General features: G+C 41.3%; 1 protein-coding gene across 5 annotated transcripts in view; it reads left to right on the top strand.

The window, feature by feature from the left end:
• The window catches only part of LOC128795543 (protocadherin alpha-C2-like), a 93155-nt gene that overhangs the window by 44731 nt on the left and 24882 nt on the right, over positions 1–23542 (top strand). For all 5 annotated transcript variants that reach the window (XM_053956382.1, XM_053956381.1, XM_053956380.1 and 2 more), the window contains exons 2-3: positions 8081–8139; positions 10227–10315. In XM_053956382.1, coding sequence (XP_053812357.1) covers positions 8081–8139; positions 10227–10315 — 148 coding nt within the window. The remainder of the gene's footprint in view (positions 1–8080; positions 8140–10226; positions 10316–23542) is intronic.

Here is a 23542-nt window from a genome sequence, read left to right as displayed (position 1 = left end):
CTCTGAAACTTGGTTATAATGAATCTAACCTATGCCATGCATTTTGTTTCTAGGTAAATACTGAGACTTTCAGGGTGCAGTTGGTAAGTTCAGTATATGCATCTGTTGTTCGAGATTCACCTCATTTTTGCAGCAAATGCTGTACTGAGTATTGCATCCTTCCCTGTCTAAAATTGCCTGCTGCTACAGAGTGCTGAGGAGTGACATATCTAATCTTACAGTTTTGATGGGAAAACTCATATTGCAGGGGAAAAAATAATCAGTGATTAGCCTTGAAATCCAAAGGTTACTTTATGGCAGTTATGGGTGTTTGCTGCTTTGCTGTCTTCCTACCTAAGTAAATCTGTTGAATTTAGAAAAGCATATTATTGCAAGGATCTTGCTAATGTGAGCGTGTTTTAGTTGTCTAAAAACTGTAGTCCCTCCTCTGATAATGTTTGTTCTACCCAGTGCTTCATTTTATGCTTTTTAGCCTGTGACAACCCAGTGACATCTTTGCAGAGAATTACAGCAAGTCACCATCATTAAGTTACAGAGTGACAACTTCGAGCCTGCTGGGTTGCTGTTGAATATTGTTTAATACCTATGGTTTGACCAGCCGTGTATTAACCTTTGCAATGTTTTCCCACAGTGAAGAATTAATGGTTGCTTTATGCTGGCGTGCAGGAAACCTGCAGTTGGTGTGTGGTTTGCATGATCTGTGCAGTTTCCTTTTTACACGTGTTGGGACTGAACTCAGCAGCACTCACAGGAGAGACTAATTCTGGTGCACAAAAGGAAAATATTGCCATTACTGTGTGTTGTTTGTATCCCATAATTGTGGCAGGTGTAAGATCAGTTTGTGCATTAATGTATACTATGCCCCAGACAGGGGAGAGTCAGGGAAATAACTGGTGGGATAGAAAGGAGCCTGCCTTGTCTATTCTTGCCATAGAAATAGCACTCATTTATTTATTTATTTCTACTTTTTCACATATGAAAATATTAGCACCTTTAGCAACTGGTTTTTGTTGAACAAAAATGCCCTATCTTAAGGACCAGCAAGTCTTCCATAAAAATGCTTTTAGTGAGTAATCGTCATCCATTCAACATTAATCCATTTAAAATTAATGCACTATTGTTCTGTTAATCACAGTGGCAGGGTACAGGGGAAGTACTTTTTCTCTTTCTCTGCAGGTTTTGTATCTTAACATTTTTCTGAGTGTAATAAAATGCCTGGAATGTGTTTGATATAGGAGGGAATATGGGACATACTGCATAAGCATGTGTGCTGAGGAATCAAAGAGTGAAACACACATTTCATAGCTGATTTCTGGGGTGGGAGGTGCGCAAGAAGAAAAGCACTAACTGAAAATGACTTCACTTTGGATGCAAGACCAGTAGGGAATCAATTTAACAAAGACATTCCTATCACATTTTGAGACTCACTCCATTGAATGCAAGGAATTAGCAAGTTTTGATTACCAGCAGAGATCAGGCAGTGGCAGCAAAGCCAGCCCAAACTTGGAGAACAAAAGCAGAGAAATGTATAGAACCAACTGCCAGTGTGGAGTTGTCATCCAAAAGGGGAATCAATTACTCAACTCATTCTGTATGATTTAAACAGAGGTGAAGTTCTGACAAGTTTTACTCTTCACAAGTTCTTTGCTTTCTGCTTCTTAACCTGTCCTGTGCTAGGACATTCTGTGAAGATGCATCAAGGCCATGTGCACATGAGGAAATGGCTGAATGTAATGGCACTCACTAATTAGTAGTTCCTAGCTAATTACACACTGAAAGTCACATCTTTCTCCTGTTTCAAGCTCAGCGTTAGCACTGAAGATGCCATCAATTGCTTAGCAACACTGAATTCTACATTTTAAGGATAATGATCTTTGTATTATTAGATTTTCAGAGAACTGTGTTTCTCTTTTTAGTTAAAGTGAACTTTGAATCAGCCTTTAAGAGCCTGTGCCTTCACTTGGGAGGCATGGCAAGGCAGTATTGTCCTTGCACCAATTTACAAAGTCAGTCTCTCATCTGTGTGCTACTTTTGGATAATGTGAACAGGTCCTTTCTTTTTTTTTTTTCTTCCACACAGTTTTTGGAAATTGATTTTCTATTGGTTGTTCATTGATGGAACTGGGTGAATGGGTTTACTATGCACAGATAATCATACCTAAGGTTTTACAGTGGCTAATGTTTAAAAAATGTTGTTTATACAGTGAGAGGAAAAATATTTCCAATTTAGTTGGGATTAATCTCAGTAACATTTGGGGCAATGAGTCTTAGTTCCTTTCATATTTACTGGTAAGGTCGAAGATGCAAATAATTACACTAAGTTGTGACTGACTTTATTGGGTCATTAGAAGGATACAGTAGAAGTGCAAACAAGTGCAATAAGGTTAAGTAGGGGCTTTTTTGTACCTGGTCAAGTTCTGACTCTTGTGTGGCTATTCCTTTTTTTTACTGCTGGTGTTGTGATGGTGGAATGGAGGCTTGTTTCTGCAACATAGCTGCTGCTCTGTGTTCACCCTGCTTACCTGCACAGTCCTTTATGGGTTGATAAGTATGACTCAGACCAAGGGTGTTTTGTAAAAGAGGGAATGTACTAATGCAGCTGCACAGCAAATTTTGGACATGGTTATTGCTGTCAGGAGGCTGGTGATAAGGGTAGTGGTGCAGGGTTAATGGATATTGCTCTCTCATCAGATAACTACTGCAGAGGGACCAGGCAGGCAGTGTAGGCAAAATAAAGGGATAAAAAAATACTGTGGCTTCATTTCTGGTGCTGTGTGTGTTATGGGCAGCCTGGACTCCTGTCTTTTGAAGGAGGGGTGTGCACTCTATGAAGAAGTCGTATAAGAAGTTGTGATTTTGTTACTGGACACTGCTGCAGTGATGATCTGTCATTTTCAGGAAGGGTTTCAGTGCTTTAGTCTGGAGTCTGTTTCCTCAAATTCCTGTGAAGATGCTGAACGATGTCTGGGTAGTGTCTGGTCCTTGGTTTTTCTTTTCATCTTTCCTGTTTTGTTCTTACATCCTGTGCAGTTAAGCTCATTTCTCGTGTCGTGCATCTCATGACAGCCTTTTCCCTTCAATGCAGGAAATAACAATCAAACCAAAATGTTTTAACAGGAGTTTTCTGTCCCAGAAGGCAGCCTGGCACATTCCTAATGAGGAGTGGGCAGTCGGGATACTTGATAGAACTAAACTCTTTATATTAAACATTTCCTTGTATCCTTTTTTGTGTGGTGACACATGTGGATGAAAAAACATGACGTTTCATGTGTTGGTCAGAAATAAAGTGTGTTACCCTATGGACACTTTTAAAGAAAGTGGAAAAAAAACTGCACACTGATGGTGGTAAGACCCAGGAGATCCATTGGAGTTTTACAGCTGTTTGCTTCTGTCTCTTTCTCTGTATTTTTCACTTCAGAACCAGCTTGCTAAACACATGGAAAAAAAGAAAGCCACACTTGAGTTGAACACATTTTGATACTGCTTTAAATGCAAGCATGTTTTGAAGTGTCTAAACCTAGTAACCCCACAGCATTGTTTGTAGCAGTCTGTCCAGGAGATTTATCTCAGAGGATTTAAAGGTATTAATGGTGGAATGTCTTACAGTCTCAGTTCAAGAACTTAAGCCTTTAAGAAATTCTGCAGCCCTGCTGACATTGAAAAGGTTAACTAGAAATGTTTGTTCTTTTGTTTAATGGCAATGTCTGAGGCTGCTCAGCTCAGCAGGGACAGTGCTCTGTGCTTCAGGGCAGTCAGGCGCTGGGTTTGAGGCTTCTGCTGTGCCAGCAGAAATCTGCATCCAAGATTAAGCAGAGGTGTTTTCCTCCTCTTGGAACTCATTAAATGTACTTTACAGAAGCACTTCTCTGTTCCCTTCCCCTCCGTTTTCTCAGCGTTAGGAATACAAATGAACATTCCCAGACTTTCCCATTCCCAGTTTCCTTTTTGATTTATTGAATGCTAAACACATTTTTAAATAGTTTGTTCTCCACATCAAGTTAATTCTAAACATTTACAGAAGGGAAGCAGGAATGGAAGCCTCTGTTTCCTCATACCTGTCAGCATTGTCTGACTGGAAAATAAGCAGACCATTATGTGGTTAGGGGTTCTAAAAGGCTTTTATTAATGCTTCAAAGCAGATCCATTTGATAAATATACCTTATGTCATTCTGTTGTGCATTTATGTGGAAATCAGAATGAAGCAGGATGTTTTTATGAGTCTCAGCATCTGGTAACTGTTTGTAAACATTTGATTCATGCTTCTCTACCTCAAGCAGGTTTTGTTCTAGCAAGCACTGAAGTGAAAGGTAGTGTTTGCATTGATCCATTGAATATGGGATCAGGGCAAAATTTTAAAAAATCAGAAATTTCTCCTACCCCAGGCAGAAATTCTTACTGTATTAGGTAAAAAAGAGAGCTGAGGAAAATGTTTGTAACAATACATTTTCAACTAAATTTATTCTCCACAAACCAATTAAACAATTCTTCAGTTAACCCACTTGAAAACAACTGTGTGACATTTTGCAGGAGCTTTCTTGCTCCTAAGATGGCTCTGTTTTGCATTACTCATTCACATTATCAGACTTCCCAGTGGGGTTGGTTGTTTATGACCAGCACCACTGATGTCTGTGGTGAGCCTGGTGCCTGGTGCCTGGTGCCTGGAAGAAGCAGCAGGAGCAAACTGGTGGCATGAGGTGCAGTGAGAACCCCTTCTACAGGCACCTGGATAGATTTTGACTTGTCTCACACTATGATGATGATGATGATGATGTGCTGTAAGTGAATCAGAAAAAGCAGCTGATGGGAAAAAAGGGAATGGGTGATTATTTCTGTGCTGGATCATGGGATTTCTTTCACCTACTGACAGGACTGCTGGACTTGCTACGTGGCTTCCGAAAATCTCTGAGGGAAGTGGCAAGCTAAAATTAACTTCAAGCTAGTAGAATGTGCTGGATTGTGATAAACAGAGTCTTGTAATGAGCTGGGGAGGTAAAAGGAACAAGATTGTCTTCATCAGCATTGTGTGACGTAGTGAGAATGTGGGGATTTACAACTGGGAGGCACCCAGACCCCTTCAGAGCCTCTGTTCCTCTTTGTGCTCCCTCTGTGCACTCACACAGCTGTACCTTGTCCTGGGGGGGTTGGTTTAGGACACACTGCACGTCTCACAGCCAAATCTGTGCCAGGGCTTTGCAGAGGAGCCCACTGAGAGCTGCTGTGCAGTCCCTGGGGCTGCCTGAGGAGCCAGCTCTGCTCTGAGCTGCTCTCCTGGCAGGTTTCAGGGAGGGGTCTGGTGAAGGTGGACTGTTCTTAACCAGAGATATAAACCAGCCCAGGCCTGTAGACTGTGAATTGCTCATGGATTTCTAAGAAGCAGCACTGCTGCAGCTGAGCTGGGGAGAGATATTACTGAATAGGTTTGCTGCTTCTGCTGTGCCCAACTTCTGTTACTGGTCATACTTTATTGCTTTTCTAGTCCGGGCTCGTTTAGAGATGTATTGAAACAACTTTTCTCTTATGGCCAGAGAAACTGAAAGAATTACAGTCTGTAGCAGAACAAAAGGAGAAGCCAGTTATGCTGACAAAATAGAAATTCCACTGATTTTGTCAGTTGCAGGACACTGACCTGTGGTAACACAAGTGTGGGATGAATGTGCCTCTTGCTGAGCTCTGAAAATACCCAGTCAAGCAGCAAGCCCATGGTAAAACTGGGTGAAAATAGCTCTGCACAAAGGCAGGCTGCTGCCCAACTGCCTTGTGCTCTGGTTCTTCCTCTAATGACTTCAAAAAGAAGTCACAGATATTGATTTTTTTTTTTTCATAGTTAAAAATACCCCCACAGCCTCTGACGGTCAACTGTGGCAATAGTTCCACCTCCAGAGTACATTTTGCTCATCCTGTTCCCTCCTTCCTTCTTCTGCTCCTCTGGGAACAGCACTGAAGCCCTACCCAAGGAGTCATAGCAAAGAGAAAACTCTTTGGGAATAGCCACAAGATGCCAGAGCTTCTGGAGAGTAAGCCTTGAAAATACCAGTCTCTTAATTTCTCTTTTATTGACATGAGGAGTCTTGTTCCGTGCGTGTGAAGTGAAAAAATCTTTAATTTCTAACTAAAGAGTTTCTCCTGCCACCATCACCTATTTAAGATCTGATGTCCCATTGCAAACAGAACATAGATTTTTATCTTCTACTCAAGAGCTGGAAAGCTCTCATCCAAAACCCAAAAATCCGTGTACTGTGAGTGAGTGGTCGTTTTCCTCTTTTCTCACTCCTACCCAACTCGTGTCAGACTTTTTCAGTGCTTTCCTGTAATCCCACTTCATCTGTGTTTTGCCTGGGACTGTGGTAAGATTCCTCCTCCTCACATTGCCTACAAGCCTGTACAAGTTAATAACCTGCACCTCTCAAATTGCAAAAGAGAACAAAAGTCCAGCAGTTCTCCTGCTATTAAAAAAAAACCAAACAAACAAAAAAAAAAAACCAGCAGAAGAAAAGACAAATCTGGTGTCAGCACCCTTCATACTCAAGAAAGGTGAAGTAGGAGAGGACCTGGTCAGTGTGTGTTGTTCTCTCTCCTCCTCCATCGACTGTTACTACGTGCTTGACTTTAGAGTTTCTTTGACATCCCTGGGACTGGGGCCAAAATGGAATTAATGAGAAAAGACTAGAACCATGCATAATGGGCTTCTTGTCAAACCACTTTCTGCTAAACTCAGCAGAACCTGAGCATGACAGAGGACAGGGGGCTAAATGGGAAGGAAATTGCTAGCACAGAGGTTGAATGTGTGGCTGCAAACAGCAGCCTCCTCCTCCCTTTTGTGTAGCTCAGACCATAAAGAATACTTGTATGTGCATCATCCAAGAGCATCTCGGCCTTGAGTGATGCTGGACCTGGGAAGTGTGGTGATAGAGCAATACTGTAAGTTGTAATTGCTCCATTTTTGTTTGAATAAAACCTATTGATCCAGGGAAAAGCATATGCCAAACCTCAAGAGGAAAGACAGAGTTGGCTTTAAATAATTCACAACATTCAACACTTTCTTTTTCTCTTTCAAGTAATGGGGTCAAATTCATTCCTGATCTGCCTCCAATAATTTGAAGAGAATTAAACCATTACTGTCATTTATTATTTGTGTGATTGGCACTGTGCAAGACACATCAGGAATGAATGTAGTCCATTATGGTTTTGGATATAAGTTCTGTCTTTGGATTCCAGTGCCTGAACTTAAGCACTCACTACACTATCACCCACAGAATAATGTTTTTAGTATCCTGAGAAATAACCTTAGTATGTCCTCAGGGCTTAATTTTAAGGGACCTGAGCTTGCACTCATAGGCTGTAGTTGAAAATTACAGTGACAGTCCCCTGACAATGTGAAAACTATTTTCTGGAGCAATTTTTGATCAACAGAGGATTTCTTAATTATCTCCTTATTTAGCTGCAGCACATCAGCATATGCTGAGGTTGGTTGGTCAAAGGGTATTGCTGGCTATTTTCCCCTTCTACCTTTTATGCCCTCTCATGAATATGGAGAATCTAATAGGTTTTGGTATTATGGACATGTCTGTCCTTAATAAAAGACTTGCTGCAGTCTGCAAATCTGATACCATTCACTGCAGTCCTCTGCAGTACACTGAATTCCAGCAGAAACCTCACTGCCCCACGTCCCCTCACATTTTTACACCCTCAGGTAGATAATATTCAGTACAGGAGTTTGAGTTTCCTCGCCTTATCAGGTAAACAAACAATGTATTTTCTGGATTTCTGATTTTTTTTTTTTTTATCCTATGCCCAAAATGTTGATGAATGTATGAAATAACTTTCCAGCAGTTTGCAGCATTAAATGTTGTTCCACAGAGATCATCTCTAGCCACAGGCCTTGGCGTGCAGACAAGTTTATTGCACTGCCACTCCCTGTGTGCCCATGTGAAAGTTTCTTTCGATTTATAGGAAGATTTGGCAATTCACAAAAATTGACTAGATCCATATAGGTTTTTCTGACAAAATTAGCCAGATGCAGATGCTTTTTAGCATGTTTTACTGCCACTAACAGCATTGTCCTGGGCTTTTGTTTCTACAGCCAAAACACCCCAATCCGGACTGGCGCTACTCTGCATCCCTGAGGGCAGGAATGCAAAGGTATGTGTGGTGTTTCTCCAGAGAGGGGGAATTCTGTCCTTTTCCTCTGTGAAAAGGACAAAGTTTCTTCTGATGCCATAGACTGATGATATCTCTGCTGAGATGGAAAGCACCTGAGTGCTGCTGCTGTCACTTCCAATCTCCACATGTTACAGATTCAGTCTGACTTGCATCTTACGCTGTTATTGCACTGCTCTAGAGCTGTGCTGTTCTTTCTTTTTACCTTCTGCTTTTGTATCCATTGACTGTCAAGGCATAATTGTTCCAATTATTGAATCATTTAATTGTCATTATATACTTTTTGTTTATTTTAAAGCTCCCTGTAATCATCAGTGCTGATGTTTCAATAGTCAGTCTGCATTTCCATCTTCTTGTTTCTCGTTACCATAAAAGTAGCTGCTCCTGCAGCAGGTTTATTAACCACATGGTGCAATCAAGAAGATTAATACAGTTGAAAGGACTTTGTGAAGATATGAGATGGATTTTCAAAGAAGGAAAAGTGAGGCTTTTGTCCAAATCTCTTTAGACATCTTTGAAAGTCTGCTGCCTAATACCACAAGCAGTCTCTGCTATAATTTTCTACTCAGTACACTTGGATAAAGAGAATTATACTAAAATTGCATCTGTAGAGCCTAAATCAAAGAATATTTTTACTCTTCCTGAGCAGCCTAGAAAACTGGATCTATGTTCAGGTGCAATCTGATGTGATGAATAAGATTCCTGTAGAGGTGTAGAGGCAGATCTGAGGCTGCAGTCATTCCTATTGGCAGGATTGTATGGGTTTCTCAGATTGTTGGTGCAGTGGTGCTGTACCTTTATCCAAGAGTTTTTATGAGACTGAAGTCCTAAATTCAGAGTCACACTGTGCTTCATGTGAGTGAGGACACAGAGTGACTTTGAGATGCTGTGTAAAAAGGAATCTAAACCTCAAGGACCAAAAACAAAGGAAGACAGAGCAAGCTTGAGTTTGTGGCCTGCAGGGCAAGCTGTTTTCTTTCTTTTATATTCCCGTTGTGACTTTCAATTTTTTTGTAATCTATAACTGCAAAATCAATGAACAGTCTGGGGAGCAGATCCTGAAGAAGGAATTCTGCCTACCTGAGCACCTTATCTGCTGGTCCTGAGTCAGGCATGCTCTTGTGGATCCACATTCCTTTCTATACAAAGTACAGGATCTTATCTGAAGCTACTTGGACAATTAATGAAAAGTAAGAGCTTTTTTTAATCCCACAAGACTAATGAGGCCCTTCTGGGAAATTGTACATGTTCCTCTGCTCTCTCACACCAGCAGCCCCTGTCCTTACCTGAAATCTCAGATTCTGAGCCTGTGTGCCCTGCCCAGCTGATGGTTTTCATTAAATGCCGATTTTTCATAAAACTTGTAGAAATTTGGTGCCCTTGATGTCTGCCACATTTGGATGAAACTGGCCCTTAAGTTCAGCTGGAAGTGTGAAGCCAGTGAGCAGAGGCAGGGACACAGTCATGGAATCCTGTTTCTCTTAAGGAACAGCATATGAACATCATGCTTGGTTTTGTATTTAAAATAGCAGTTTTTTTCTTTTCCTTCCATGTAAGGTGCAAATTGGTGCTTTTGATGCCCAGGGCTCATGATGTGACACTGTAAAATTTGCTGTATTAGTTTTTGCATTTGAGAAAATGCATTTCTCTTCTGGAATTGCTCACGAGAAATGTGCAGTAACCCAGGAAGGTGGGATTTGTTAAAATGGCATAATGACAGAAGCTCAGAACTAAATCCAACTTTTTAATCATTTGCCTAATGTTGCTACATCCTAATAGCAAAGATGTGTCACTTCCTTGTTAGTGACTCCCAGTCAATGAGAGTGAAGTGTCCTGCAGGTGTGTTTGTTTTGTAAGTTATTCCACGACTGGGTTTTAGTAAATAATCAAAGGTATTTTTTGCAAGTCAAAGCAGCTGCTTCTCATGCTGCTAACTCATGCAATACTGTAGGAGTAGCTGCACAGTGAGAAATAGGTATGAATTTTAAAAAGTAGCAGGAAAGGGAAATGCTGTGAAGTCCAGGGCAGAAGGGAGCTGTATAACCCAACTGTGATATTTGCTTACCCAGTGCTGTGCATATGGAGGAGGCAGGAGTCCTGCGTGGAGGAGCAGCAGGGCCTGATCAGCAGTGGCCAACAGTCTCCAGTGCTACAGCAGGTAAGGATGTGAGAACCCAGAATATCTGTGAAGGTTGCATGTTAACTGCAGTAGACCTCCTAATGCTGCTATTTACCTTTTCCTCTGTTTTGTATCACTGAGGGAAGACCCTCAGATGAGCTCAGCTGGTCAGAGCATGGTGCTAAGAACCCCAAAGTTGTGGGTTCAGTCCCTGTGTGAGATATGAGCCATTCCCTCAGGAGTTGGACTTGATGATCCTTGTGGGTCCCTTCCAACTCAGAATATTCTGTGATCTGGATATAAAGTTCTTGTCAATTATTCTGTGGAATCGAAATAGAGTGGAACAATAAAGCATAAAGTACTTTTTCTTTACTCAGTCTCAGATGAGCACTGGAGATAAGAGTCCCTGATCCCAGCTTTCACCCAGCTTTTGGAGGTTGTGTAATGGAATAATGGAAGAATGGTTCAGTTCTGATGTGTCTATTCAGGTGTGTGTATTCCAGAGCTGGTGTGCCCTCCATTTCAAAAGAACTGTAAAACTGGGCTAGGAGCTTATCAGTTTTCCCTTTGTTATTTTTACAAAGCCAGTAAGTCTCTTTGAATGTCTCTTCTCATTTTACTTTTCTGTGGTGAAATCAGACCTAATTTTTTTCTAGCTATTTTCATTCACTAATACATGATGATGGAAACTAAAATGTTATTTATTTGTCAAAATAAATTGACAAAAAGCATGGTTTAGAATGTAGCTTCATTTACTCTGTCACTGACTGATGACTTCACAGCAGTGAATAAGAGTTGGCAGAAGGTTCTTGTGGAGTTTAGAAAAAAAATCCACCTGGATGTTCTACAGTGCATAAAAAAAATATCCTCACTTTTGATTTTGGAGCAGAAATAATATAGAGACATAGAGGAGCAGTCAGTCACTGTTTTCAGCCATGTCCAGACGAAACTGTAAACTCAGTGGATGCTCTGAGTAGGGTGGTGAGCCCTGTATGGCAGCTCTGTGAGCACTCAGTCAGGAATTGATGTGAGCAGTGATGCCCATATCACAGAGGCAGCTCAAATGCTGGGCAGTGGGGTCTCCAGCAGCAAAAATGATAATTACTTCATTTAATCTTTTTGGTGCAAGCCTTTTTTTCTATTTAAATGTGAATTTCACCTGGATAAAGGGCTGAGGAACAATGTGAGGATTTGTAATCAAGTTACAACATCCACAGATTAATGGTGCCCAGCAAAACCTGCACTGGTCTTGCAGAAGAGCTGTTTGCAGAAACAGATTTGGGAATTAATTTGATGTATAATGGAGCCCTAGGCTATGACCAGATGGGGTTTGTGTGCCCTTCCTTCTGCTGCAGGCTTTGCAGGAGCACACAGCCTTTGCAGAATATGCAGGGTGTGTGACTGTTGAGCTTGCATTTGAAAATGTCACCACAAGAACACTCCAACCTTTGCAAAGGCTTCCCTCAGGCTTTTGGCTGCGCTGATCATCCTTGACTGAGCACTCAGTGCTTTGCCTCATGCCCAGTTCAGCATGGATACAAACATCCTCCCAGATGTTTTCATGCTGGTGCTGCCAATTTCCAAGCACCAGAATTGAAGTGCAAAGGTAGCATGGTTCTGTCATCTGAGGAGGCCCAGTGGCATTTGGGTCCCAGAGCCCTGTTCCCCTGTCTGGAGTCCTGCTTGCTATTCTATTTTGGGTCTTGTCATTTTAGACTTGCTTTGGGAACCTGAATCTCTTTGAGCAGCAGTAACCCTTGGCTCTTATTGCTGCTTCCTTCCATGACTTGTGAGGCACTTGTGCAATGAATGCATCCCAGCACAAAGAAGATTATTTTGTTTTGTCTTTGTCCTCTCCCAAGTGGTGACCCTGATATTACATTAATTAGACTTTTTCTTTTTTTGTAGGGGGATTCAGAGAGTATTCTTCTCCTCTCTTTGTAACCAAAAGCTTTAGATGTCCCTGATCCTTCATAGCAAAGTGTTTCATGGGGAAATCTCAGGATTAAAGGTTGTGTTAGCTTTTGTAGCCTCACTACATCACATATTTAGCAAATTTCTACCACTGCTTTAGAATCCTGCCTATAGTTTCCCACAGATATCTACTTCTGTGCTTCTTTCCTTTTTTGGTTTAGGTTCAAGACCTGTAATAACAAGTCAAGTGTTAAATCAGTAAATCCTTAATTCCCAATATATAGCTGAACTCCATCATCACACATTTTTCAGAAAATATGTGTTGCCCAAGCAAAACCTGGCCCTTATTTGACTGACAGCATGCCTGTTGACTTTACTGAATATTTCATCCATGCAAAGAACAGTGATTGTGGATGTGGCATTTTTTTAAATTGTGTTTGCATCTTCTTAGGCACCAGTCCAACCAATTGTAGGTTTGCAGCTGGGAGACTTCTGGGTGAGCTGGGACAAGAAGGTTCAAACTCCCTCTGGCTTTGAGTTTAGCACTCTGGGGCATCTTGTTAGTCCCCCACATGCAAGATAGTGAGATCAGGGAATGAAGACACATTTCTGGTTTCTGCTCTATGTCCTTTGGCAGTTTTGGCAATTCTGTCAGATTTTAGATGACCACTAATGTGGGTGAACTCTGTTTTTTTGATAACTAACTCAGAATAAATGGAGCTTGATTGGCAAAAATGGTGAGAGCTCATAAGAGAAATTAAGATGAACGGAAATTTTGCTCTAGACATAAAACACTGAAGATATCTGAATAAATCAGACTTATGAATAATTCAGAGCTTAGAGTTAGTAGGCATTAGACAAATCTGTGTGTATCTCTCTGTGCTGCTGGTTCCAATCTACAAAACAGAAGTGGTGCAACGCAAATGCTTCAAAATGCATTTTTGCTAGACAAAAACAATCTAAAGATGCTTTCCCAGCACATGTAAGATTCAGGAGAACAATAAGGATTTGTGGTGAAAAATAGTCATGAGAAATTTCAAATCCTGTATTCAATGTAGACTTTATATGTGTGCAGTAAATAAGGCACTGGGCCACACACCATATGTAGAGAGGGGGAAATAAAAGACTTCCATTCAGACAGCTCTGTAAAAGAGGAAAGGATCTCATGATAAAATCTGCATCTGAAATTTGTAAGAGTGTAGGTGAAGCTGTGGGTGAAATACTGGCATCTCTGAAGTCCATGTCAAATAGCCCATGGACTTTCAGGAAATTAGGATTTCAGTGTCTACCCTTATAAATATGCACAAGGGACAGAATTAGGATTGCCTAGGCAAATGCCATCCTAAAATACACTCATTTTCTACTTCAGATTTTGCTGTGGTAACATTCTTCTAAATATATCTGCTATTTCTTTTCCTTTTCTCAGGGAATTAGCTGGGGAGGAGAGGTGGCAATGCTGTTTCTTCCTTCCTGTTCTGGGGCCCCAGAGTTGGATGCAGTGCAATTATTTTAACCTGTCTGCACTGCCTGGGCTCTCCCAAGGACAGAAGGATGGCAGACAGACCATCATGGACTGACTGGGAGCACTGCAGGAAGAAATTTTTCCCTGTGAGGGTAGGAAGGCCCTGGCACAGGGTGCCAGAGCAGCTGTGGCTGCCCCTGGATCCCTGGAAATGTCCAAGGCCAGGTTAGACAGAGCTTGGAGCAACCTGAGACAGTGGAAGGTGTCCCATGGCAGGCTGGTGGAACAAGAGGATAAATAAAGTCCCTTTATACAAAGCTTCTTGCATCTCATCACCCCAAATCTGAATCTTTCAGCATTTGTCCTCTGAGATTTGTGTGTCTCACAACTTTCCTGGTTTTATTCTGTTTTTCCTGCTGTTTCTTACTTCCTGCCTGTGACCTTCTCACATGTGCCATGCTAGCTAAGGATATTCCTTGCCCATATGCTCCTAGGCTGCCCTGGGTTTACACTGGGAACTACAGTTCCTCTGGAATAAATTTGTATTGCTCTCAGAGGAAGGTTCCTGCTGCAATCACCTGGAATGCAGACAAGGTCCATTGGTGGGGCATGATATGCAGAATAAGTTATGAATTCAGAAAACTAAATGTGAACCAACTGTAAATATGTTAAATAAGCAAAATTTCCTGCAAAGTGAAGTCAGTCTTCCTAGTGAGTTCTGTACTGCTGGTTTGGGGTAGGGTGTTGTGAGCAGAATGACTGTGGGAAAACTGTGAAGAAAGGACAGGGGTTCTTGGGTGGATTTTAAGAAAAATGTCCAAGAATGCCTTGATAGGGAAAGAAATCATTATAATTATCCACTGTTAGTTGTGGCATTCCCAATTCTTTGTTTCACAGACTAATTTGGATGTCAAGCAAGTAAATCCAACCTGAATCAGAATATTATATCTGAAAGAAATATTTCATTCCAATGAAACTGTGAGAAGGACCCAGATGAGATATGGGATGGTTGTGCAAGGAGAAGAGATCTGAGCAGAGAAACCTAAGGGCATGAGAGGGGACACTATTATTTAATGAAGGGATGGGACCACAGCTGGGCTAAAAACAATTTATTGTTCAGATAAACATCAATCTCAGAGACTGTGAGATTTAAGAGAGCAAGCAGTCAGCCATAGCTCAAAATTGTCACAAGTTCTTCATTACAAGGCAATATAGAACTTTCTAATCCAATGGACAGTTGTCACAAAGTTTATTTTGCTTTTCTAACCTATCACCTTTACTTAATTTTGGTGCACTGTGGATACTTTTATTCAATAGGCTACTATCTATGCTTCTGTTACAACATCTAAACTCTTAGCTTACTCTATAGAACCACACCCCTACATTATAAACCCTTCACCATCTTATTAATACAGTTTTTTACTTAATTAAGGCATATTCTTACTTACAACTATAGGAACATAAGTTTATTATTTGTCTGCTTAATATCTGTGTGTTGTATTTTTACATCAATCCAAGCTTCTCCCAAAGCTGCAGATCAAACCCTTCAATGTCTGTGGCAGTTTCTATCTTTCCATTTCCCACATCACAGCAATAAAATCTTGTATAGAAAGGTGAGCACAGAGGATCTGGTAGAGAGAAGCAAGTTGGGAGAGATGGTAGAAGGTCTGCAGGAGGCAGATAGCCTTGGGAATGGCAGTGTTGATTTTGAAGTGACTACTGAGCATGGGAAAGAAAGATTGGCACCCTGGGCTTGGGTGATAGCTTGTGATGAGTGGGACAGAGAGCTGCAGTTGTTCTTTTCATGGAATAACCATTGGACATTGTGTGCATCTCTGAGTCCGTGCAGCAGCAGCACAGAAGGAATGGAAAGTGTTTTTGGAGGGGATTGAGTCTCACTGTTAGAACAGACACTGGTCTTGAAATCAGGCAGGCATTACAGGAGAAGCTCTCAAGGGCCCCACAGCACTGTCACAAAGCTCTTGGCCACTGAATTAGTCTTCTAAAAATCCAGTTTAAAGAGAAAGAGCCTAAGAAAATGACTCAGAGAGTGATGAGACCTAAGTTGTAACATATTTCATATGATGCAGCTTTACACTGTGACTGTAAGTAAAGGACAATTTCTTCCTGAAATGTCAGTGAATTTCTATTCTCCTTCTTCAAAAGACCTTCCTCACCTACAGAAAAAAGACTCATCAAGCAAAGAATGTGCAGGGGCTGAAAGTGCTGCTTCTTTGAGACTGTTAAAGGTTAATTTACAAATCACAGCACTGCTCTGGCTTAGCTTTAGCAGTTCATTGATTAAAGCTATAAAAGATAATAGCTAATTAGCAACCCAGAATACAGAACCAGGTTCCTGCAGAATGTTTAAAATGGAAGGAGCTAGAAAATGCAGCTGTGCATATCGACAGCCTCTCTCTATTTTTTTAATTAATAACCAATTTTCTATGGGATTTCATAATTCCAACCTTCAAAACCAGAAATACATAGAATACATATTTATATATGCATAATATATATATAATATAATATAATATAATATATATATGTGTGTATATATAGATATATATATTAAAAATATCAGCCCTAAAATTCATATCTTTAGTGGTCTAAGAAACACTGTGATAATATATATAACATTTTAAAGAACAGAAAAGGGGAATACAGAACAGCCTAGTTATTTATGTTTCTCATGAAAATTAGTCTTCAAAACAGTGATTTAATAAATTCCCAAAATGAAGGTCCTAAGCAGCTCCTAAGAATTCGTAGGAAAGTGTCACAGAGATTTGGTTCACAGCCTCTTGAATCATGGAAAAAATCTTGCCCTTAAAGCACACTGAAGTAATTATTTGAAGCTGCAGTATCTACCAGCTCAGTGGGTCTGAGGAAGGAAATCATGCCAGCTTGCTTGTGTGGATGCAGTGCACTGCCTAACCTGAAATAGAAATAATCTGCAAGGGCTATGTAAGGCTCAATCCCTTTCTTTTATTTTATGTTTAGATTTTGGTCATTGAATTCTCGACTCAGTTCCAGCCAGTTGCTGAGACTTTCTACATGATGTACAGTCTTCAGTTTTGCCTCTGCTCCCAGAACATTTTATTCCCAGGACATTCCCTGCATCCTTCCTGCTTTTTGGCTTTCCACTTCTGTTTATTCCATTTTCACTCCTTTCTTCTTACCTATCTGGTTTACCAAGTATGTACCTCTCTCTCTCTCTAATTTTTCTTGTTTTCATCTTTCATCTAATGACTTTGGTCTCCTCCTGCTCATCTGTCCACTGCCTCCCCTCTGTATTGTTATTTCAGGAATGTTGAAATGTAGGTCACCAGCTTGGCCCCACATCACCTTTTCAATATTTTATACTGAACTAAGAATTTTCAGGGATAAATGCTTCTCATTTTGACAGCCTGATGGAAGCTGGAGAGGACTAAGAATTTCAAATGCTACTTGGACTGAAGAAAAGCATTTTGAAATCAAAAGGACTTTTTTAAAAGAACATGTCCAAAATATATATTTTTATGACAGATGCAGCTTGACATACAGATCATTATTTTTTAAAAACTGATTACTGTTAAGGCCAGGAACTCATCTGCCTCACCCCATCCAAACTGTGGTTGAAGCAGCACTTTGGACTTTCAATATTTGGAGACAGGACTGGGTAAATTAATAGGTTAGTTTAGATTTCCGTTCAGCTGAGTGAGCAAGGAGAGGAGGGGATGATAGATGATATTATACAGAAACTGCAGTCCTGACTTGGCTAAAGTTAAATTTACTCTCTGTTAATTTATTTTCCCCTTAGCTGCAAAGCCCTCATGACTGACCTGAAATAGTGTTTGTGATCTTTATCAAGGGGTCCATTCTTTTTCAGCAGGGAGTACCAACTAAATGAGATGACATGGATGAGAGATTTAATACCTTAGTCCTTGAAGGCTCAGTGTAAGGAAAAAAGGATAGGACTCATCAGAATTTGGAAAAGGCTAATGCTGGAAACTTCTAAATTGTATGGTCTCTTTGACTTCATGTATTTGAGTAAGACTTTGTGTTAATTTTAACTGTCAAAGAGAATGGTCTTGGAAGAGTTTATGTCTTCATCTACTATGGCAAATTCTTGATTTCCCCTGCTGCAAATTTTTGTGAGAAGAATTTCCCTTTCTCATTAGGCCCAGAATGCATTTGTGCATCATTTAGTCCAGTCCCTGTGTATGTGCATCCTTCCTTTTGGATTAGGACCACTTTGTCCCTGACTGGAGCCAGTTGTTGAATTTTCCCAAGTGGAGATCGAGTCCAGTTTCTGATCCCCACATGGGGTGCTTGTTTCAGTGCAGGTTTCCTAAAGGCAGGACTGGTAGCTCCAGCTGAGCTGTAAATAACCCAGGGGACCTGCAAAATTCCTGAAACCAGCAATGAAATAAGAGTAAAGGGGGCAAAAGGCTGGAGGTTCTCTGTGACTGAACAATATGGAGAAAGTCTTCTGAAACTGTGAGCAAAAGCTGCTGCAGCTCCAGACTTCATCATTTTAAGAAGTGATAAAGAGATTTTACGTAAGCAGTTTATCTGGCTATAATTTCTATATTTAGGCACTGGGAGAAAGTTTAATAGCAATAACTCTTTGTCTATTTAATTCACCCTTTTCTGTAATAATCTTTTTGCTGCCTCAAAATGGAGGCTAAATTTGCACTTAAAAAATAAAAATATTTTTCGTAACTGAGCCAAAAAATAAAAGCGGGGGTGGGGGCAAATATAACATTTACCAGATGATGTGATTAGTTCTTAGACATCTGATAGGAAATTCTTTTATAAATATAATAAAGTCGGATTTTCAAATCCAAACAACTTTTTCACTGTCTGTTGCTTTAGGCATGTTGGTCTTTGTGATCTTCATAACAATGCCAGTGAGTTTGCCTTGTCTGCCTACTGGTAATATTTTGTAGCTACACAGAAGACATGGATTTTGATTCCTGTCTTTATTATTTTCTCAGCAGTTTCAATAAATAAATAGAAAAATCACTCCCTTGCCGCTGTACTACCTTGGGTTGTGATCTTGTCAGAACTTATAAACTAAACAAGTGTTTATCTGGTCAGTACTTCAGGGAATTGATGGTAATCAAATTGTTTCCACTTGAGCTTGCTTTATTTTTTTTCCCTGTTGTGCCTCACTTTTGTGTGCATGGTTTGGGAGTTATTCTGTTTAGATTTTTTTTAAAGAAAATATACTCAAGTAAATGTTAAAACAACCTGTGATATTTATGATTCCAGATGAAGTTTAACCCTGTTATCTCTTGCAATATACAATTCACTATCTGATAGAAAATAGATGGATAAAATAAGGATGTTTCTAAGTAATCCTAAGAAATTCTGGTCTGGAATGTATTTATATTGCCAGTGGTGGAAGAAGAAAAGAGGTTGAGGGAATCCAGACCACTCTGTGATATTGAATCTTCTCTTAATGGATGTCTGCCTGTGTGCAGCACTTTGCTGTACACAAGGGTCATAAATGTATTTTTCATGTGTTTATTTTTGTAACCAGGCATTGCTTCAGCGTCTGTTGTTCATGTTGGAGTGTGGCAGTGCCTCCCAGGTCAGGTGGTGCTGCACAAAGCCCACACAAAGAGCAAAAGACAAGCCTTGCCTCAAGGAACTTGCCACTGACATGAGCAGGGCAGACAAAGTCTGGGAACACAAGGGAAAGGACATGTTCATTATCCTGGTTTAAAAAGGGGAAAAACAGGAAAATTAAAATTACTCTTATCACAGAGTGCTCTGTGGGGATGGCGAGCAGCATCCACCTGGCCCAAAATGCTCTCACTGCAGCAGGAGGGAATGAAGAATTAACAGCATTGTGAGACAGCTTTGGGGCTCTCCTTCCCTGCTCCTTTCCAGCTGCTGAGCCATGCAGAGCCCATTAGGTCAGGACTTCCTGAACGCTGCAGTTATTCCTGCTTCTCTGCAGTGCTCACAGGCCCTTTGCCTGTGAAGTCTGACCTTTAGCAGCTCCCAAGCCCTGCTTGCAAAGAGGCAGGAGAGGCTGCTGCCTGTTCCTCTGGGCCATTGGAGAGAGACTTCCACCAGAGTGACAGGACAAGGGGGAATGGCTTCACAACGACAGAGCAGGTTTAGATTACATATTAGGAAGAAATTCTTTCCTTTGAGGGTGGTGAGGCCCTGGCACAAATTGCCCAGGGAAATTGTGAATCCCCATCGTTGGAAGTGTTCAAGGGCAGGTTGGATGGGGCTTGGAGCAAGCTGGGATAGTGGAAGGTGTCCCTTCCCATGGCAGGGGGGTTGGAATGAGATGGTCTTTAAGGCCACTTCCAAGCCAAGGCATTCCATGATTCTATAGTGATGTTTCTCTCTTGTGAACCTCTCTGATCTCTTGGCTGTGCCCTGGTTTTGCTGAGACTCCAGAACAGGGCTGCACAAGGCAGAGAAAGCAATATGTGCATGTTTTACCAGCACACATTCTGCCTATTTATGTAACATTGACCTGGAGATGCTGATTTTACTCCAAGAGCTAAACCCTGAAATCATTCAGTCATTACTTGTGTGCACTCAAAGGGTGCAGTGAGAGATGTAAAACAGCAATAGCAGCACACAAAGGCTTCCCCTTCATTATGAGAATTTAATTCTCAGAAAATCAAGGCTCTGGCTGTGGAGGAAATGAATCTGAATGCAGCTTCTCTGCTCTTGTCTTATATAATTACAGTCAGCCATCCCTAAAAGCATCCCCCCTTAGCATGCACGCAACTAGCAAAATAAATAGGTTGATTAGGAAGGAAAAAAAAAACCACACCAGAAACCCTTTGTGGTCTTGTGGAAATTGTTCCTATGTGTTTATGCTGAGAAAAAGAGTGTGCTGCTTCTGTCTGCACAGGTGGATAAAAGGTTCAGAGAACACAGGAGACTTGGTGCAGCCTGGGTGTCCCCACTGAGCATGCAGGGCTGGGGTCAGATACAAGAGGTGACCAGAACAAACCAGTGAACAGCAGCAGGTCATCCCACAACAAAGCTCTGGAGGCTGCAGCTAGAACAGACCTGGCTGAGAGTGGTTTGAATGTGATGAAATTAAATTTTTTGTCTTTCTCTTGAGTTGATTACCAGGAACAGGACAAGTGCTTCAAAAGGATGAGCGTGGAGTGACAGGACAAGGTGGGGATTGGCTTCAAACTTAGAGAATAGGTTTAGGTTGGATGCTAAGAAGAAATTCTTCCCTCAGAGGGTGGTGAGGTGCTGGCACAGGGTGCCCAGAGAAGCTGTGCCTGCCCCATCCCTGGCAGTGTCCAAGGCCAGGCTGGATGGGGCTGGGAGCAACCTGGGATAGTGGAAGGTGTCCCTGCCCATGGCAGGGAGTTGGAACTAAGTGAGCTTTAAGGTCCCTTCCACCCCAAGCCCTTCTACAATTTGCTGTTTGCATCCCAGTTCTGTCTCATGCCTCTCTTGCATGACTTCTTTTTGGGCTGTTCTGTAAAGGAGTTTTTGAAAAAGCAAGAGTTGTTTCCTGACAAGCAAATCCTGTGCCCGTGGATTCCCAGACTGTCTGGTGGTGTGGGTGCTGTCCTGCAGCACGGAGTGAGGTGGGATTTGGGGGGCTGCACAGGGCGTTTAAACTCCATTTACAGGTCAGACCTCAGTGTATAATACTGAAGCACATGAAAACAGGCTGCTGTCCTGGCTGGGAGTGGCACTAATTAGATCCCTAATTGTGCAGCTAATCTCCTTAGGCTCACTTAGACAATTAAGGGCAAGAGAAGTCCTCTGCCCTTCCCTCTCTGCATTTATCCCTGTGGTTACTTGAGCTGGCCCAGGGATTTTGCCTGAAGTTATGCCTTATCCTGTAACCACACCTCCTTGGCCTAGTGCCTGAGCCTTTGGATAGCTTATTCTGGTGAAATTATTCAAATTTTGAAAAAAAGAAACAGTTATTTCCAGGATGCAAGCTCTGATCTTCAAGTCATTTCAGCATTTTTTTCATATGCAGATTTTTAATGCATTGAGAGGCACTTGAAAATCCAGAACACAGTCTATGCTTATAAACAATCAGGAAAGCCATGAGCTTTCTTTAGTCCCTTTGATTAAATTTTCTGACATTTGTGTTCCACATAATCACTTGAATGTGGTAGCTGAGTTTAAAGGAAGAATGTTGTAAGACAGAAGAAAATGAAAGATGTTTTGACCAAAGGGGCAGTGAGTGAAAAATGGCAAAATAAATAATAAATATATTATCATAATACTGAAAAATGCAGATCAAACGATTTCTCCCCAAACTTTCCTTCAAACTCTGCCTGTAGACCTTACAACTTTGCTTTTAAGAACCAAAATCCCAACTGGAATTTTCTTTACCAAGGAACACTACGCATTAAACACATCTCAGGATTTGCAAAGCACATTCTCCTCCCTCCTGCTCTCTGCTTTTCACTACCTTGTGCTGCACTTGTGATTTATGCTCCCAGGAGCAAGAGTCTCTCATTTTAGTGGTAAATCAACTTGCCCACCCATAGTGGGGGTGAAGTGGTCATAATTAATAACTACAGCAGCTGAATTGTCCAGAGTGCACCATTTCAGACGGCTGCTGTTGTCATCTCTGACAATATAAGCAGACAGACTCTCATGGTAACAGTGTCCCTGCCAAATGCCTGGAGTCAAATGTCTTCAGTCACATGTAGAGGATAAATTCTCTAAAACCCTGTGACTGCAGCATGCACAGGCTATCAGCAAGAGGAGTGGGCCAGCAGCACCCTGCTGATTCGGTTTCCAGGTGATTTGCTCTCTCTAGTTACCATGAATAATGTCATCTCTTCACGGGGAAAATTACCTGTTCTCAGTAGATTATTATCTTGCTGCAAATTTATGCTAAGTAGGTAGCAGAGTCTCCCACACGTGTAGTGCAAACCAAAGAATTAAAATAAATTAATAACATTAGTGTCAGATGATCTGCTTCATTTATTCCCAGCCTTCAGTTAGGAGAAATAAAGCACCGTGAGGAACATCACATTTTGGTTTTAATTGAACTGATTTTCTGTGGGGCAAGGAAGGTGACAGAGTTTCTCAAGGACCACCCATGCTGGTGACTGCTCTGGGTCCCTGCCTTTTCCCCTCTGAAGAGAGCAGGTGCAGTTAGAGAGTAAAACTGTTTTCAGCAGTGAAGTCTGGAGGCAGAACAAAGCACATTTCTGTTGGTCCATGCTGTAAATCAGTGCATCCGTCCTGGTGCACAGGCTTTCAAACTGCAGCTGAGCCTATCCAGAAGTAAATGGAAAAGAGAACTGCTTTACTTCTGGGCTGGCAGGCGCAGTAATTTGGTGATCTTAATCCAGTTCCCCACTGGCAACTTGCTACATCGCAGAAAACACTCTCACAACTGAAACTAATTGGCAGCCCCAGCAGGGAGGCCAGGGGGTTGTGCAGACTAAATCCATGCAGGTCAGCTTCTGATCTTCTCTGAGGCATCTTGGCCAGACAGCGTGATGGAAAGCTTGGAGCATTTCTGCCAGCTTTGGAGCTGTTCTCAGTGGAAAATATATTCCCAGCCATAAATACTGATGCTCCCAGTGTTTATTTCTTGATGCATTTTTATGAATTTTGCAATTATATGCCAAATATCATTTTAAAAGCTTAGTGCTTATCAAGGTCTAGAATTAACCTCGTTATTCTTGCCTGGTTTTTCTCCCATTCAAAGATGGCAAGTTTTTGTAACAGACATTGCAGAAACTGCATCTGGGTCCTCCATAGCTATGATGTGAGGTCAGCTCTGGCTTTGATCTTCTTTGATGATAGCTTCATTTTAATCTGCAGATTCTCCTTTCCATTTGTTCATTTTCCCTGACCAATTTGATTAAACACTAGCTTAAGAGCTCTTCATCATTTTTTCATGTGGAATAAAAAATCATCAGAGG

The sequence above is a fragment of the Vidua chalybeata genome, chromosome 15, assembly GCF_026979565.1.
Source record: "Vidua chalybeata isolate OUT-0048 chromosome 15, bVidCha1 merged haplotype, whole genome shotgun sequence".
Taxonomy (NCBI): domain Eukaryota; kingdom Metazoa; phylum Chordata; class Aves; order Passeriformes; family Viduidae; genus Vidua; species Vidua chalybeata.
This window is presented reverse-complemented; position numbering and strand designations above follow the sequence as displayed.